Below are 14,342 nucleotides of genomic sequence, written 5' to 3'. Positions count from 1 at the left end.
TTCAAGAGGGACTGGCCACTGAGGGATGTCCATCAGCAAGGTGAGAGATTAAGATTTTGTTGCAAACTTCTGACCAGGAGGAGTTTTTGGTGTGAGGAGCCCAAGGAGGGTTAAAGAAGTTAAGAATGAGTTTTTAGGCAACAGCTCGTGAATCTTTAAGGGCAAAGAACGAGCAGTGGAGCTGGTGAGAGACATGAAGACAAGGTGTCTCTAAAGCAGAAGGGGCTAAACATGCTTACACTTGGAGAAGTGGTGGGAAATGAGGGGGGGAAGAGGCTAGGGGAAAGGAAATCAGAGCGGGACAAATTGGCGTCTCTGGGGTAAACAGAGGAGCAAGAGGTGGAAAAGAAGGAAGGGAAAGTTGCAGGAGAGAAAGGCAGAAGAGGAAGTAAAAACATCAGGAAAGAGGTCACAGCATTTTGTCAGTGTCCCCTCAGAGGGAACTGGTAAGGTCTGGTGGGCCCTTTGCAGGGAGGCACCGAAGGGGATGCCAGAGGTGTCCTGGGACAACAGAGCTTCTGTGGTGGATGAAGCAGAGCCTGTCTGACCCAGCAAAACCTTCCCCTCAGCCTGGAGCCAACTATTGTGACTACATTTGCTTAATAGAAAACAAAACAAAAAAGATGACTGGCTGTTCTTTCTTAACATTTCCCTGTTTGTTTTTTGTTTTGTTTTGTTTTCTCCCGCTCTCTATTAGGTAGTTGGCTGAGATGAAACATCTGGTTTATTCCTGTGCTCTTTCCGTTGGGATCACGTGGTGTTCTGGTTTCCCTTGTTGACACAAATGGGACCGAAATGGCTTAAGGGTGCCGCAGCCCCTAAGGATGTCATGGGCAGTTTCCAGTATGTTGAGCTGCCTGTATTTTTGTTGGTCCTCGGATTGTTTCAGACACTTCTTCCACACTTGGGGTTGAAAGCTGGTGTACTCGGGGTGACATTGCACAATGAAGTCACTCCACGGTTTTTCATCAACACACTTGCAGTTTTCTCCTTCCTTTGCTTACCAGCTTTGCTTGCTTGCTGGTGAACCTGTGGCCCTGCTGAGGAACAGTGACAGGCAAGGTCAGCCAGTGTCTGAGATGTTCAACCTAGTGCAGATGAAGAGCCTAGGAGGACCTCTGCTGGGCTTTTGCCTGGTGTTTTCCAGGATAGAAAGAAAAATCTGAACCTCAACCTTCCAAAGCTCTGCAGACTTTCATCTCTTATACATGGTTTGTGTCATGGCAGAGCTGAGACAACCATAGACCATTAAGATTCACCTGCCATCAATCAGAGAGAAAGCAGGGATGTGTGGTGCCACTGCAGATAAGTGACAGAGCAGATAAGGACAGACAGGGCACCCTCTCCATGGTCTTCCCTGCAGGACTGTACTGTCCCCTGAGCCCCCACAAGCAACCCGAGTGACACTAACTTCCCTTCACTCCCATCTCAACCTTCCTCCTCAGGTTTCCTTTGAGGTGGCAGTGGAAGCACGAAGCTGTCCTGCTGAGGACACCTCCCACGTGTTCACCATCAAGCCCGCYGGCTTCCGGGACACGCTGGAGGTCGCCGTGACCTACAACTGCATCTGCGGATGCACGAGCAGGGCGGAGCGGGAGAGCGGCAAGTGCAGCGGGAACGGGACGTACGCGTGCGGGCTGTGCGAGTGCGACGCGGGCTACCTGGGCGCCAAGTGCGAGTGCGAGGAGGGCGCCAACGGGAACACCTACCACAACATGTGCCGGGAGGTGGAAGGCAAGCCCATCTGCAGCGGGAGAGGGGAGTGCAGCTGCAACCAGTGCGTCTGCTACGAGAGCGAGTTCGGAAACATCTACGGGGCCTTCTGCGAGTGCGATGACTTCTCCTGTGCCCGCTACAAGGGGGTCCTCTGCTCAGGTAGGCACCTTCCAACCCTTTCTGCCCTCCCCTATTGCCCAACAGAGGCAACGGCCAACAAACCCAATGACCCAACCAACGAGCAGACTGAGAAGTCTTAACTCTATGATTCTGAGCTCAGTTTGCACAACCACATGTGTTTCTTCCACATTGAAGTCTACTCTTAGGAAAGAGTAAACCTTCACAAGCTTGAATTCTCTGCAGCTTTTTGCAAGTGGCTAGACTGGTTTGTTCTCCAAGTGCCAACCACCCCTGCACAGATGGAAGTAATCTTTATTAAAGGTTAAGCTCTTGAAGTAATCCCCTGATGAAGCACAGGTGAAAGGAAAAGCTGTGCTCATCTTATTAGACTGTATTAAATGCTGTGTTACTTATTAGAGAACTTGCACTGAAGATGCCTGAAGGTCTATCATGTATAGTTTTCCTGTTCACTGATAAAGATGATGCTGGTCCATTTTGCTTAAGCTAGGTGGAAGAATATTTAGCTGTGTTTACTAATATAGTTTTACTTCCTCCTCACTTTGAGGTCACATAATTTACCTTGCACGTATGGTCTGGATTAGTCCTTGGACATAATTTGTTCAGCTAGAACAAAGGAAAACATTATTCCTCAGAACTTGTCTTTTTTTAAGCAAGCAAAATGCTTCCTAAACTGAAAAGCTTGGACAAAATTTCCAAAACCATGTCCAGTTTTGTGAAAGCTGTCTTGCCTTTAGCATAAGCTTGCAAAATATCTGCTTTCTACTTGTTTTGTTGGGAAGTGGAGGTTTTTCTACCCCATTTATTTTATAAAGCTTTTTTTTTTTTTTTTTGAGTTGGGTAGCAGATGGTGGACCAACATTTGGCTGTAAACTTCTAGCTGTCTGAGACTACCATATTATTAGTTGAGTAGAAGCTGGTTTTGCTCGTTTTCCTCAAGAGGGGCTAGCAGACATTTTGCACAGGCTGTGAGTGAGGCAGGTGTCCACCCACACAATTTTAGTGGTAATTGGAAATGGAGACCTGGGGCTCCCCTTGCAACAAGAGGGGAGCTTGTCAGCTTTCCCRGGGACTCTTCAAGACCTGGAGAACCAGCAGCCATCTCTGAAGATACAGGAATGAAAAGAGGAATTAAAAAAAAAAAAAGGCTATTTTAAGGGAAATGGGGAAAATTAAAGTCAACTGTGGATATAACTGAGGACAATATTGTCTGGGAATTCTCTGTATGACTATATTTTCATAGCACCATTCGACTGAAGAGCTGGGCTGGCTCTGTTTATTGGCAGACAGATGCAGTGGTGCTAAACAGAGATTGGAAGTTACTGGTGTAGCAGTTGATATCACAAGAGGAGGACCCACCTGTATAACCCCTCACTTGAATTTCTTTTCATTTCTGCCAACCTGCAGGAAAAGAAGTTTTGTAGCTGTTGTTGTACCTGCTTTCTTTGTGGAGAACTTCTGGTGAAGACCAGAATAGCTCTTTTGGGATTGGAGAGAGTTTTAAAGACATTTAAAAGTCCTTTTTATAGCTTTAAAAGAAAATAAGAGACTGAGCCCTAGCTTTGCTCCAGGATGGGATAAAGTCTAGCAAGCCTGTGTGCAGTGGTGTTATTCTTGCTACACTCCCAGATATTTCTATTGTTTTGTTTTTCTTTTAAATTCCAGCAAGTTCAGTGCTAAATCTGAGCTGTTGTAAGTGCCCCTGCCAATGACATAACATTTGAAGCCAGTTTTGTCAGCCTGAGAGGCTTGGCACTTCCCCAGCATGCAGGGAGCATCCAGGGACCTGCATCTTGCATCGCGGGACTGTGTCCTGCTGCAGGCAGAGGTCTGGCACGGAGTGTTCAGGAACCCATCTGGGGCCACTGCACGGGGTGACTTCTCAGTTTGCTGCTTCTGCTCACCCAATGTGCAGAAAGGACTTCCCCTATTGTGCCTTCTGTCACCTCTTCCCACAGTATCCGTCTCTGGAGCACCCTGTCTTCCTGACACACACCAAGCGAGTGCAGTTCTTGCTGGGTCTCTGCACTGTAGGATTGTGTCTGCAAGGTTTGGCCAAATGCAGAACTGAAACGGCAGCTGGGATGGAACCATTATTTTGCTGGCAGACCACTATTTTCTTGCTCCTTGTTCTGGAATTGCTTAGCTTGTAGACCTGTAAGGGGACCTCATCAGGGCTGTCAAGGATTTTATTTATGCTCTATGAAGTCATCTTTTACTTGGGAGGTTGTGGAGTCTCCTGGGAGGCTGTGGAGTCTCCTTCTCTGGAAGTCTTCAAAACCCACCTGGATGCCACCCTGTGCCACATGCTGTAGGTGTGCCTGCTTGAGCAGGAAGGTTGGACTAGATGATCTCTAGAGGTCCCTTCCAACCTTGAACATTCTGTGATTTAGAAGGTGCTTTGTGCCTCTGAGTTTCTGGTGACCATATTTCAAACACTTTCAGACCACTCTGAGTTGAAGCACAGTGAGTCTGTGCCCCCTCTTCAGAGCCTTTTCATGTGCCAAGTTGCTGAGCGGGACAACCTGTTGTCATGAACCTGTTAGTGCCTATSCCTGACCTTGCAGATAAGTGTAACCGCTCCAAAGCTTTACCAAAGTGAGCAAAAGCTTTAGGGAGAAACGGAAGGAAGATGGAAGAAAACCTTATTGCTCAATGTGAACGGTGGAAATTCACACATGCACAAAACCTTTCTCATATTATGGGATCAAGCCTTTTCTATGCCTCATCTCAGCAATGCTCTGAGCTCTTTGTTCCATGGCCATCCTTAGCTCTGTGAGCCAGAACAAAGCTTGTCCCATTGAGCCACTAGCACAACACACAACTCAGAGGGAAATTGCTCTCAGATATTGCACACTGCCAGGTTCTGGCCCATCTATGCAGCTTCCTTGATTTATCACAATTTATCACAAAGCCAGAGCTACTTTGCTCAGCTTGAGTTTGTTCGTTTTCTTTCCTTCTGAGGCTCCAGCAGAGGGGTGGATTATAGTTGTCGATCACTTGTCTCAGATGAGAGTGTGAACCCTGGCTTGGGCACCCCAGGAATGAATCCTGCTGCTCCTGGGGCCGGGCTGCAGTGCTGTGCTGCAAATCACCAACRGCAGCAGCTGATGTTCTGGTTTACAGAAACACTGGTTGCCTCAAAATAAATCTAATATTCTTAGATGCTGAAGACAATTTTTTTGTAATCTGATATAAACTTCGAACTTCTTACCTGTTCATACTCAATGAGCAGCAAGGAAATTTTCATTACCAGCTTCACTTCTAATCCTGGCACCTCATTTTGTCAGTGTTTCAGACATTATTGCCTATGGATATATATTTTTTTTTTTTCCTTTTGTGGCCCGCATGATGTAGAGAAGCAGATTTTGAGTGGGAAAAGGCCTAAAGAAGAAACATTGGACTTGGACCCATGAGTTCTCTTGTAGAGATGGCTGTAGGCCCTAAGTCCATTATTTTCATTATTAATGTGAGATTTAAGTTGCCTTTGTGAGAAAAGAATGGGAAAATAAGTCATTTATGATACCCTGTAAATGCTGATTAAAGCTGCATCCAGCTACTAATAAATCAGCAGCATTTGTTTTATTGCTCCCTAAATCCGGTAATAGCTTTTTCAAACCATAGTTCAATGTGTTTTGGAAGGGATGTACAGAACAGCTTGCTTAACTGCTCTTGCTCTGTTCCCCAGCCCATCCAAGAGAGACGGGCTTGTTCCTACTTTTCCTTTGAAAAATGAATGGATTATTCATTGCAAACTGTGTTTTGAAACAGCAGGAAGTCACTTTCTACACCCTTGAAGGCGTTTGTTGGAACTTTTTCTCTGGAAAGAGGTTGCTCTGGTGCATTTGCACTGGCTGCTGTTGCAGGGTGGGAAGACAGAGAGCTTTGGATACTGCACTTCATGTTGGGAGCTCCAGCACCCTGCTCTGGCTCTGACTCCCTGCTGCTTTGAGCCCGTCCTTGATCCTCTGTGGATCCAGGGCTCGTCCTTTGCAGGCTGCTGTGTGTCCTGGTAACTTCTGAACCTCCTGGCCGCCTTCCAGCGTATTTGACAAAGGAGGAAACATCYGGGTGCTAATTGCATTCCTGAAGGCCCCGTAAAACAAGGTAGTCAGAGAGGAGAGGCTCTGGGGAGAGCATCACGCTTTGCCTCTAAAAAAGAGGGTCTGATTCATGATTCTTTTTTAATTTTTTTAATTTTTTTTTTGGCTTGGGATTTTTATTTATTTATTTATTTTTAAGTCCAACATCTTCTGTGTTTTTGTCTCTAGTGAATCTTCCCGTTAATCACGGTTGCTGTTACTCTGGCTGCCCATGGGGGTCTAATTCGTGAGCTCTTCAGCTCAGGACTCTTTMTTTGTTTTGACATCAGAATATGATTGCAGACTCTAAGCACTACCAAGGTGTAAATGAAGAACAATCAGTGAGTTGGGAACTGTTTTTCCCCTTAGAAATCCCATCCTGACTAGACACATCCTTAGTGAGCAACAGACAGATACTGATTGCAATGCAGCTTGATGGGATTGAAGCTTTTTTCCCCTTATCCAATAAAAAAAATAGACAATAAATCAGATTTATAAACATTTTGTAAATAAAACCTTTCACCTTTGAAATCTTAAGCAACTGAGTGCATATTTAGCAATTAAGGAGCTGAATATAGTAGCCAACTGCCTAAAGCACAGAGGAATCATGACTTGCAGGAGTCCTGCCTTGCATTTCTATATGGTACTTCCTGTGATATAAAAGCTAGTGTCAGCACTAAGGTGCCAGATGTAAGACTTGCAAACGCATGCAAGTGCCAAAATCACTTTTAAAAGGGGATTTAGGAATTCACAGCCCACTGAAAGCCTGTGGCTTACCCATGGCACAGAGAAGCTGTGCTCACAGGCTGGCCAGCCTGCACTGCAGCTCATGCTGCCCTACAGAAAGACCCTGCACAGACTGCTGAGGATGCACCACCCTGCAGGAGCTTGGTGCCTACTTTAGAGCACTTCTGCTTTCTTATTTTATTAAATGGGGAAGAACTGTGTATTTTGGGCTTATACTGATGCTCAGTGACATAGGTCTCTTGTTTMGTTCAGCCACAGGCTGGGAATCTCAATCCTGCCTTTGCAATTTGCTCTTGCGGTTGCCAGTCCTAGGCACCCTAAAAATATTCAGTAACTCAGTCTTTGCAGTGCGTGTCATGGGAAGATGCCTGCTGGTGCTGCAGTTTCTGATTATGCAAGAGGTGCAAATGCATTATCCTAGCATTTTGAGAGAAATGTCTAGATTTGATGGTACAGCTGATATACCCACCTTGTGACTCCTAGTGAGACCTGTTACCAGTCCACCAATTACTGTGGGCCTGGGTAATTCCTATGGGAAATGGACCTTTTTTCCCCACTTACTTTTAAAACTCATGATTCATCTGCACTGGGGTAGTGTTAGAACAGGACACTGGTGTGCCAGGCTCAGATGAAAGGATAAAGGTGATCCATGGATACTTCTTTTGCCCTAATAATCCCCATTCCTAGACTAAGCTTTTCCCAGAGGTGGCTGCGTTTGATTAAGGAAGAAATCAGTGGCGTTTGATYTGATAATCCCTGAGGTATGTGTGACGTGCCGAGTGCTGTTAGGGGAGGGAAAGAAAACCAGTTTGCTGACTCGGATCCTTTGCAACGGGTCCAAAGAGTGATTCAGTAGAAGGCAAATTTAGCACATATCAAAAGGGAATGCTGTGGCTTGTGGAAGAAAGAGGCATTCATATAGGGAATGGAGCCTAAACCACATTTGCAATGTTTTTCTTTTTGTCCTGTCAACTCTTATCTTTGTTTTTTTAATTTTGAGGATTTTTTTTTAAAGTTTGTGTAGAAGAATGGATTCTGAGCACTGCTGCGGGTCACTGTGTAGCAAAGCTGGAAATGAACGGGAGAGGAGAAAGGACCGTATAAGACGTGGAAGTTAAAAATAATCCCGTAGTTGTTGCTGAGTGGTTGTGCCAGGGTGCCGTAACGGTGGTTCATGCAGCTGCAGAGGGAAAGGGCCCCGTGGCTGCCCAGAGCTTTCCGTGCAGCAGCACTGCTGCATCGGGGAGCGCAACTGTCTTTAAGAGAGTTTTGGGACTTATTTTGTTCACCGAAGCCCTGTCTCAGTCCTCTCAGCTCGGGACACCCCTATGCAAGGGGTGTTAATTTTTTTTTTGTTAAAAATTTAAAAAAATTGTGTTTTTTTTGTTAAAATTGTTAAAAATTTGTTAAATTTGGTAAAAATTCAAGTCATTAGTACCACACAATGAGAGCCGGCAGGGCCAGGAGGGCAGTTTTGAAGTAAACTGGACCCAGAACAGTGCTCTGTCACAGTGATGCTTATGGGCTAGGATTAAAAGGGTGACTTATAGCACTGTCTCTCTTCCTTCTCTGTCTCTCTGCATCTGCATTCTGCTCCCTTTTAATCCTCGCCCGTATGCATCACCAAAACAGCTACAGCCTGAGGCTGAAGTGCCTGGTTCAAGAGGGCTTTGGARGATGCACTCAGTGCCTGCTGAAGAGGCACTGAAGAGGCACATCACTTCTCTGGGTGCCCATGTCCCTTCTTCCTCAACTAATGAAATGTTTCGGCTCCAGTGGGAATTTATAAAGACTCTGAAAAAAAAAATTAATAAGGAACCCAAATGTGAGTCCTCCCCTGTTGTCTTCTATTCTCTGGGTAAAGTGTCAAGCTTGGCATGTTCCATTTGCTCTCCTCACATGGATTAACATGAAGAAACACAAGGTTTAGGTCAGCTCCATTTGCTCCTGTCATGTGATTTGCTATAAAGAAGCATAAGGTTGAGGTCAGCCCCATTTACTTTTGTCCTGTGGATTAGCACAAAGAAGTGCACGGCGGAGGTCGGCCGGGGCAGGCAGGTCTTTAGGATGTAATGAGGATTAATTGGACCAGCAGTGGAGGGGATCCCCTCGGTGCCGCTCGGTTAATGTGGATCTCGCTCCGCGCACAGGATCCYTCATGGGCCCCGCTCGGCTCTGCAGCTCTCGTGACTCAACTGCTTGGGAATATTTGAGCTCCGTGGCTTTTCCACAGTGTGTTTGTATAAGCTAGACCTATTCCTGGTGCAAGATGTTGATACCGGTGCATTCCCATCCCATCTCTGCAGTGCCAGTCCCACTATGGGGACGTGCATGCAGCTCGGTTCCACAGGCAAAGCCCCCAGCTTTGGTGGGGACAGTCATTGAGGAACTCTGCTCTTTGCACGGTGTGAAGAGGATGCGAAACAGCACCCATCAGCCCAAGAGCCCTCCTGAAGGGGCTGTGCTACTTCCCCCCATCCCCAGCCTCTGTGCCCTGCTTCCTTCCCCATATTGGTCAATCCTTTCCTTTTAGCCCTGTTTCTGTTCTGCTCCCTCGGAGGTTTAATCCCAAGACACATGCTGCCTTCCCCTGGGAGGATATGCCTTCCCTCTCCTCCTCCATGCTGGCTCAAAAGGCAGATGGTTGAAGACATGGCCCTGCAAGGCCTGGTTTTATTCTTGATACGCCTCAGTGTTCCTGGACAACAGGTATACCCTGCCCTGCCACGCTCGGCTCACGCTGGGGTTTTGTTCTGGTGCTCACGCTGAAACAGTAATTGACTGGGTCTTTCTTTCTCTTCCCATGTGAATTGAGCSCTACTTTGCCAGAGTTTCCGTTCCCCACCAAAGGGAAATACTCTCCTTTTTTCACCCCTTCTTTCATGCAGCCGAGGCTCATTGCTATCAAAGCCCCTCGCAGCCCTCCCAGGCTCTGGCAGCGGCTCCCTGCAAAACCGCATCACACAGAGTGCTGCTGTTTCGGCCTCTTTTCACTGCTGTTCCTACTTGGGCAGACCCTTTGCAACCATTAATGCATGCTAATGAGGCATTAAATGCCATGGCAGAATTAACAAATAAAGAAGTGACGTCCTTGCGTCTTGGCTGGAGCCAGAGTCCCGTCGGCTTCTCTCTGCTCTTAAAGTGGCACAGTGCAGTGCAGAGACATGTCCACAGCCCTGTCCCCTCCACCCGCTGCCAGCTCCGTGTCTCAGGAGTTAGGAAGCTCCAAGCAAAGAAAAGCCAAGCTTGGAAGGCAAAATGCACCAGGTACTTGGTCCCCAAGGGCAAAAGACGATCTTAAAATGTTCTCGTTTAAATAGTCCTGGTGTTATGGCAAGCTTCCCGCTCAGCCTGGCATTCGTATTTGTTCTCTGCAATGACAGTAATTAACGGAAATAAACATTGGGAAGTGAACGCTGTATTTGGGGTTTAGAGCAAGTGAAGGCCTAAAACAAGCAGGTTTGTGAAATGAGGGGGTCTCTACGTTTCGTGTTAGGGTGCAGGGRCAGCCCCTACGTGTTGCTTGGTTTAGCTTAAAAAGCAAACACGAGAGCTGAAAGTAAAATACATCTTAAGCTATGGGTTTTTTTTTTCTTTTTTTTTTTTTCCTTTTCATTTTGAATGAAACCATGATTTCTTCCAACATCCTCGGGAAGGGAAATATCCGACACAGAGCTTGCGAACCTTTGGTGAACTTGTGCCAGGTTACGTGCTTGCATCCAAAGGCAGAGCTCGGCACGCTCCTGCGGCACAGGATTTTGCAGAGAAAGAATGTCTCTTTGCTCCGGAGACCTCCTCCTCTTAATGAGGTCCAGCTGAAAGGACATTTAGGCCATACGTGCTTTGATAGGTGGGAATTATCCTGCTTTTCCTTTTAAGGATGGGCCTGAACTGTAGAGCTTGGCCCTGGAGTTGAGAGGTTTGGGATCCTGGATCTTTGTTTTGGAGCCAGGGTTTATTTTGAGAGGGAATCTRGTTTTTTGTGTGTGTGTGCCTGAGCAAGCTCTGGCGCTGCTGACCAGTGCCAGGGCTCCCCAGCTCGTATCCACCCAGGCAGGGAGAAGCTGCTCGGCCTTCCTGGAGGCACCATGTTGGTGAAAGGGATGCAGTGCTCCAGATTTTCATGGAGTCCCTTTTCCTRTGTTTCATATAGCCGGGTGTTCACCATATGTCCCCAATTGCTCRTCCTTCTGAGTCCCTCGGGGCTTCCATCGTGGCTAAAGCTCAAGGATAAATAAGTACGTACTGCAAGTAGACCTGGGCAAGGAGACAGGGGGAGAAGCTCCTGCTATGGACCCATGGGCATTTCATGGTATTTGGAAGAGCCAAGTGAAAACATTTAGGCTCATAACTCAAGGGGGACCAGAGCACCCTTCCCAGTGTCCAGCCCTTGGGATTAGGTGCTTGCTCTCCCGGAGGCTTTGGCAGCAGCGACCGCCCGRTATCGCCCAGTCCATCTCCAGTAGCAGAGTTAGCAGTAGGACCGCAGAGCTCCAATTCCCAGCTCTGCACATCCATCCAAAAGGCCACGTGGAAGAGGCTCAGCTGAGACACTAATGTAAGCAGAAGTCAAGAGATTTGTGGAGTGTTGAACTTACTTAAAACAGGAAAAAAAAAAGTGGGCTTTATTTTAAGAAGTGCAGCTTTAGATCTCCTTCAGGAAATGACTCCTAGCTGCCTGTTTTGGCTTTCTGATGTATCATCAGCCATATCTCGTGACTGCATTTCAGCTCTGCTTCCACAGSACGGAGGATGAAAATGAGAAAGGGCTGGCTAGACCTGCCGCGGGAAATCCTCCTGCCTGAGAGAAGTTTCAACTGCCTTTGTGAGATAGCACTTTCTAAAGCCTATTTTTTTTTCCTGCATAGTTTTCATTTAACCTAAAAGTTCCCAAGTCATAGATGAGCTGGAAGAGAGGTTTGAAGTGCAGGTTTTTTGTTTGTTTGTTTTATTTTGGTTTGATTTGGTTTGATATTGYGGTGCTGCAGCTTGTGGGATGGTGACAACAACGTGCAATTAGTGACCTGGCTTGTGGCACCAGCGGCTGATCCAACAGCTCAGGCAGGGATTTCGTCCTTCACCTTTGGTTCACTTAGTCTGCATTTCTGGCATAATTTATTTTCCATGACAGAGCTGGTGAACTCAACTAATGTTGGAGTCGAAATAAAGGTTTCTTTAAAACCTCATCTATGCTTAGCCAAGCACATATGTGCTGTGGTACAGCAACCCACTGAAATCAATGCAGTGGCACGATGCATGGAGCCATAGTCTCGGGTATAATTAATGGATATAAAAGCAACATTTAGTTATTTAGTTTATAATAATATCTTTCTAGCGTTTGGCTGTTTCAGTATTGTTTTCGGCTACATGAATTTGGACAAGTTCCTTCCTGGTATAAACAGAGAYGGTTAGTGGATATGTTTCAATTTACACAGAAAACTTGGACCATTGACGTTTGTCCTTTTTTTTGTGTTTGCTTATGTAATAACCTTAGGTTAACAACAGAGCTGTTATGCTCTTTAGTCTTCAGGAGTTGGCTGGGATGCTCCTACCAGCCTGCCTTCCACTTTGTCCTTGCCAGACCTCAGGGGAACGAACGCTAAGACCATCCCTGCTTCTTAAAACTGCCTGAAGTTTAAAACTTTAAAAYGGAGTCTTAAAACTGAGTTTTAAAAATCCTGAGCCCTCCCAAGGTTTTGGAGGGTGCTGAAGCAGCCGGCAGCCCCAACCCAACATTATCTGCTCTGCACTGCGCGTGGCCGGACCTGTGCTGTGTACACACAGACATCGAGCTCGTGGCTTAAACTTGACTCATGGAAAGGGATTAGTGGGAAGCGGGATGATTTATTTGCCTGAGCAGGCAGCGTTTCTAACCATAGCCCTTTTCCAAGCAAAAAGGTTCAAGTTTTCCAAGCGTTCAAAGCTTCTTCCGCTACCCTTCTTCCTCCCACTCAAAATGTGCTGTTCCCAGAGCCTCAGAGGAATATTTTTCTCCTGCACTGCTGTGGACGGACATCAGATACGCTGAAAAATGGGCCAGGGAGATCCAAAAACCCTACTCCAGGTCGTGAGCGCTCTGTCCTTTCTAAGCAGCTGATCCTGGTATGTTCATCCTCAGAGGACACAAAGGACACGTGGCCTCTGCCATGGGTCTCTCTGGGTGGGAGACAGGGGCTCGGGGCTGCCAGACCCTGGCTGAAGASATGGGGCTGGGGAACTGGTTAACTGCCTGCCACAGCTTACTCCTCTTCATCAGCTATATTCCCTTTCTTTAATGTGTGTGTTTTGTTGTGGCTTTTCCAGACTAGCCATTCAAGTAACCAAAATGGCAAAAACAAGTGTGTAGAGTTTTGATGGTCCGAACCCTGGAGGGGAGCCTTAGGACRGCGGCACAAAAATAGGTCACTTGATTTAATGCAAAAAGAATGAAATACGATCTTCCCTTCCCTTGAACCCTTGAACCCTCTGTGATGGTAGTGCCTCAGAAGCAAAAACAGAAAGGCTTAAAAATCAAGAGGARTTTTTCCTTGCATCTAAAGTGCATCCGTTTGATTTTCCTGCCAGTCCTGGAGCCTTGCAGAGCAGGAGAAGAAAGTGGAGTGTTGTAGAGGGAGGGAGTTTTCAAACTTTTCCTCCCCATCCATAAAAACCAGGAGGATTTTTTTTTCTTTCGAATGGAAACTGGTATTTTTATATGATGGTGTGTTCCTCAAAAATAAGGAGCTTTAAGAAAAACACTGCCATAAGAACCTTGCTAACAGTGCAGAAACTGGCACTGCTTGGCTGTTCTGTCTGTCAGAAAGGTGCAAATCTGAAGCGGAGGGAAACGATGTTGAGAGCCAGTTCGGTGCCTGGGGTGGAGGCCCTGGTGAAGATCCACGTGCGCCTCCTCCCACACGGATCGTGGTCTCTGATGTGATGCGTTCACCTTGGGCTCCTTCCTGCTCGCCGCGGTCCCGGGCAGAGCAGCAACAGGGACTTGGCTCTAGATGCCCAGTGCAGGAAGCTCCTCCAAGGGGGCTCCGACACGGAGATCCACACGCRGTTTGGGAGCTGGAGCACCCAGTAGCACCGCTGCTCCGTGCTGCCCCCTCCGCGTGTTCCTGCAGCCTCGTGCACCAGCAGAGCACACGCCAACCCAAATGATTGGCATGAGAGGGGCTATAATCCACACTACTGTGATGCACTCTCTGTGCTGCAGACTTCAGCTACAGGTCACCACCACTGAAAGCTTTGCTGTGACCTGCAAATTATCTTGGTGCTGCTATCACAGTGTGTCAGTAATGGTGTCCTGAGCAAGGGCATGGTGTGAATCCCCATCGCTGCTGTTCCAGGTGGGTAATGAGAAGCAGATCGACATTTYTAATGCCCTTATGAGAAATAAGTGATTCCCTTTTAGCCGTGTTTCTCCACTCTTCTGCAGTCTTCCAGTCTTGTGCAGAAGAGGACTGGAGCTCCCTGCACTTGCAAGCATGACTGCTCTCACAGGACAGTGTAGGTGGTGAAGTTGGTAACATCTCGGCTGATGTGTCACTAAAGCTCAACATGGAAATAGCCACTCTTGTTGTCCCAGTGACTTATTGCACTGTTTTGGCCAAGGCAGCGTACATATCTGGGTATGTCTTTAAATTTCACCCCTTCTTGTTATCTATTTCATAT

At 47.0% G+C, this 14,342-nt stretch overlaps 1 protein-coding gene across 2 annotated transcripts in view; it reads left to right on the top strand.

Moving 5' to 3' along the window:
• The window catches only part of ITGB5 (integrin subunit beta 5), a 63,370-nt gene that overhangs the window by 37,942 nt on the left and 11,086 nt on the right, over window positions 1–14,342 (top strand). For both annotated transcript variants that reach the window (XM_026054386.1, XM_026054378.1), the window contains exon 9: window positions 1,446–1,875. In XM_026054386.1, coding sequence (XP_025910171.1) covers window positions 1,446–1,875 — 430 coding nt within the window. The remainder of the gene's footprint in view (window positions 1–1,445; window positions 1,876–14,342) is intronic.

The sequence above is a fragment of the Nothoprocta perdicaria genome, unplaced genomic scaffold (genome assembly GCF_003342845.1).
Source record: "Nothoprocta perdicaria isolate Ctin4 unplaced genomic scaffold, notPer1 scaffold_0, whole genome shotgun sequence".
NCBI lineage: Eukaryota > Metazoa > Chordata > Aves > Tinamiformes > Tinamidae > Nothoprocta > Nothoprocta perdicaria.
This window is presented reverse-complemented; position numbering and strand designations above follow the sequence as displayed.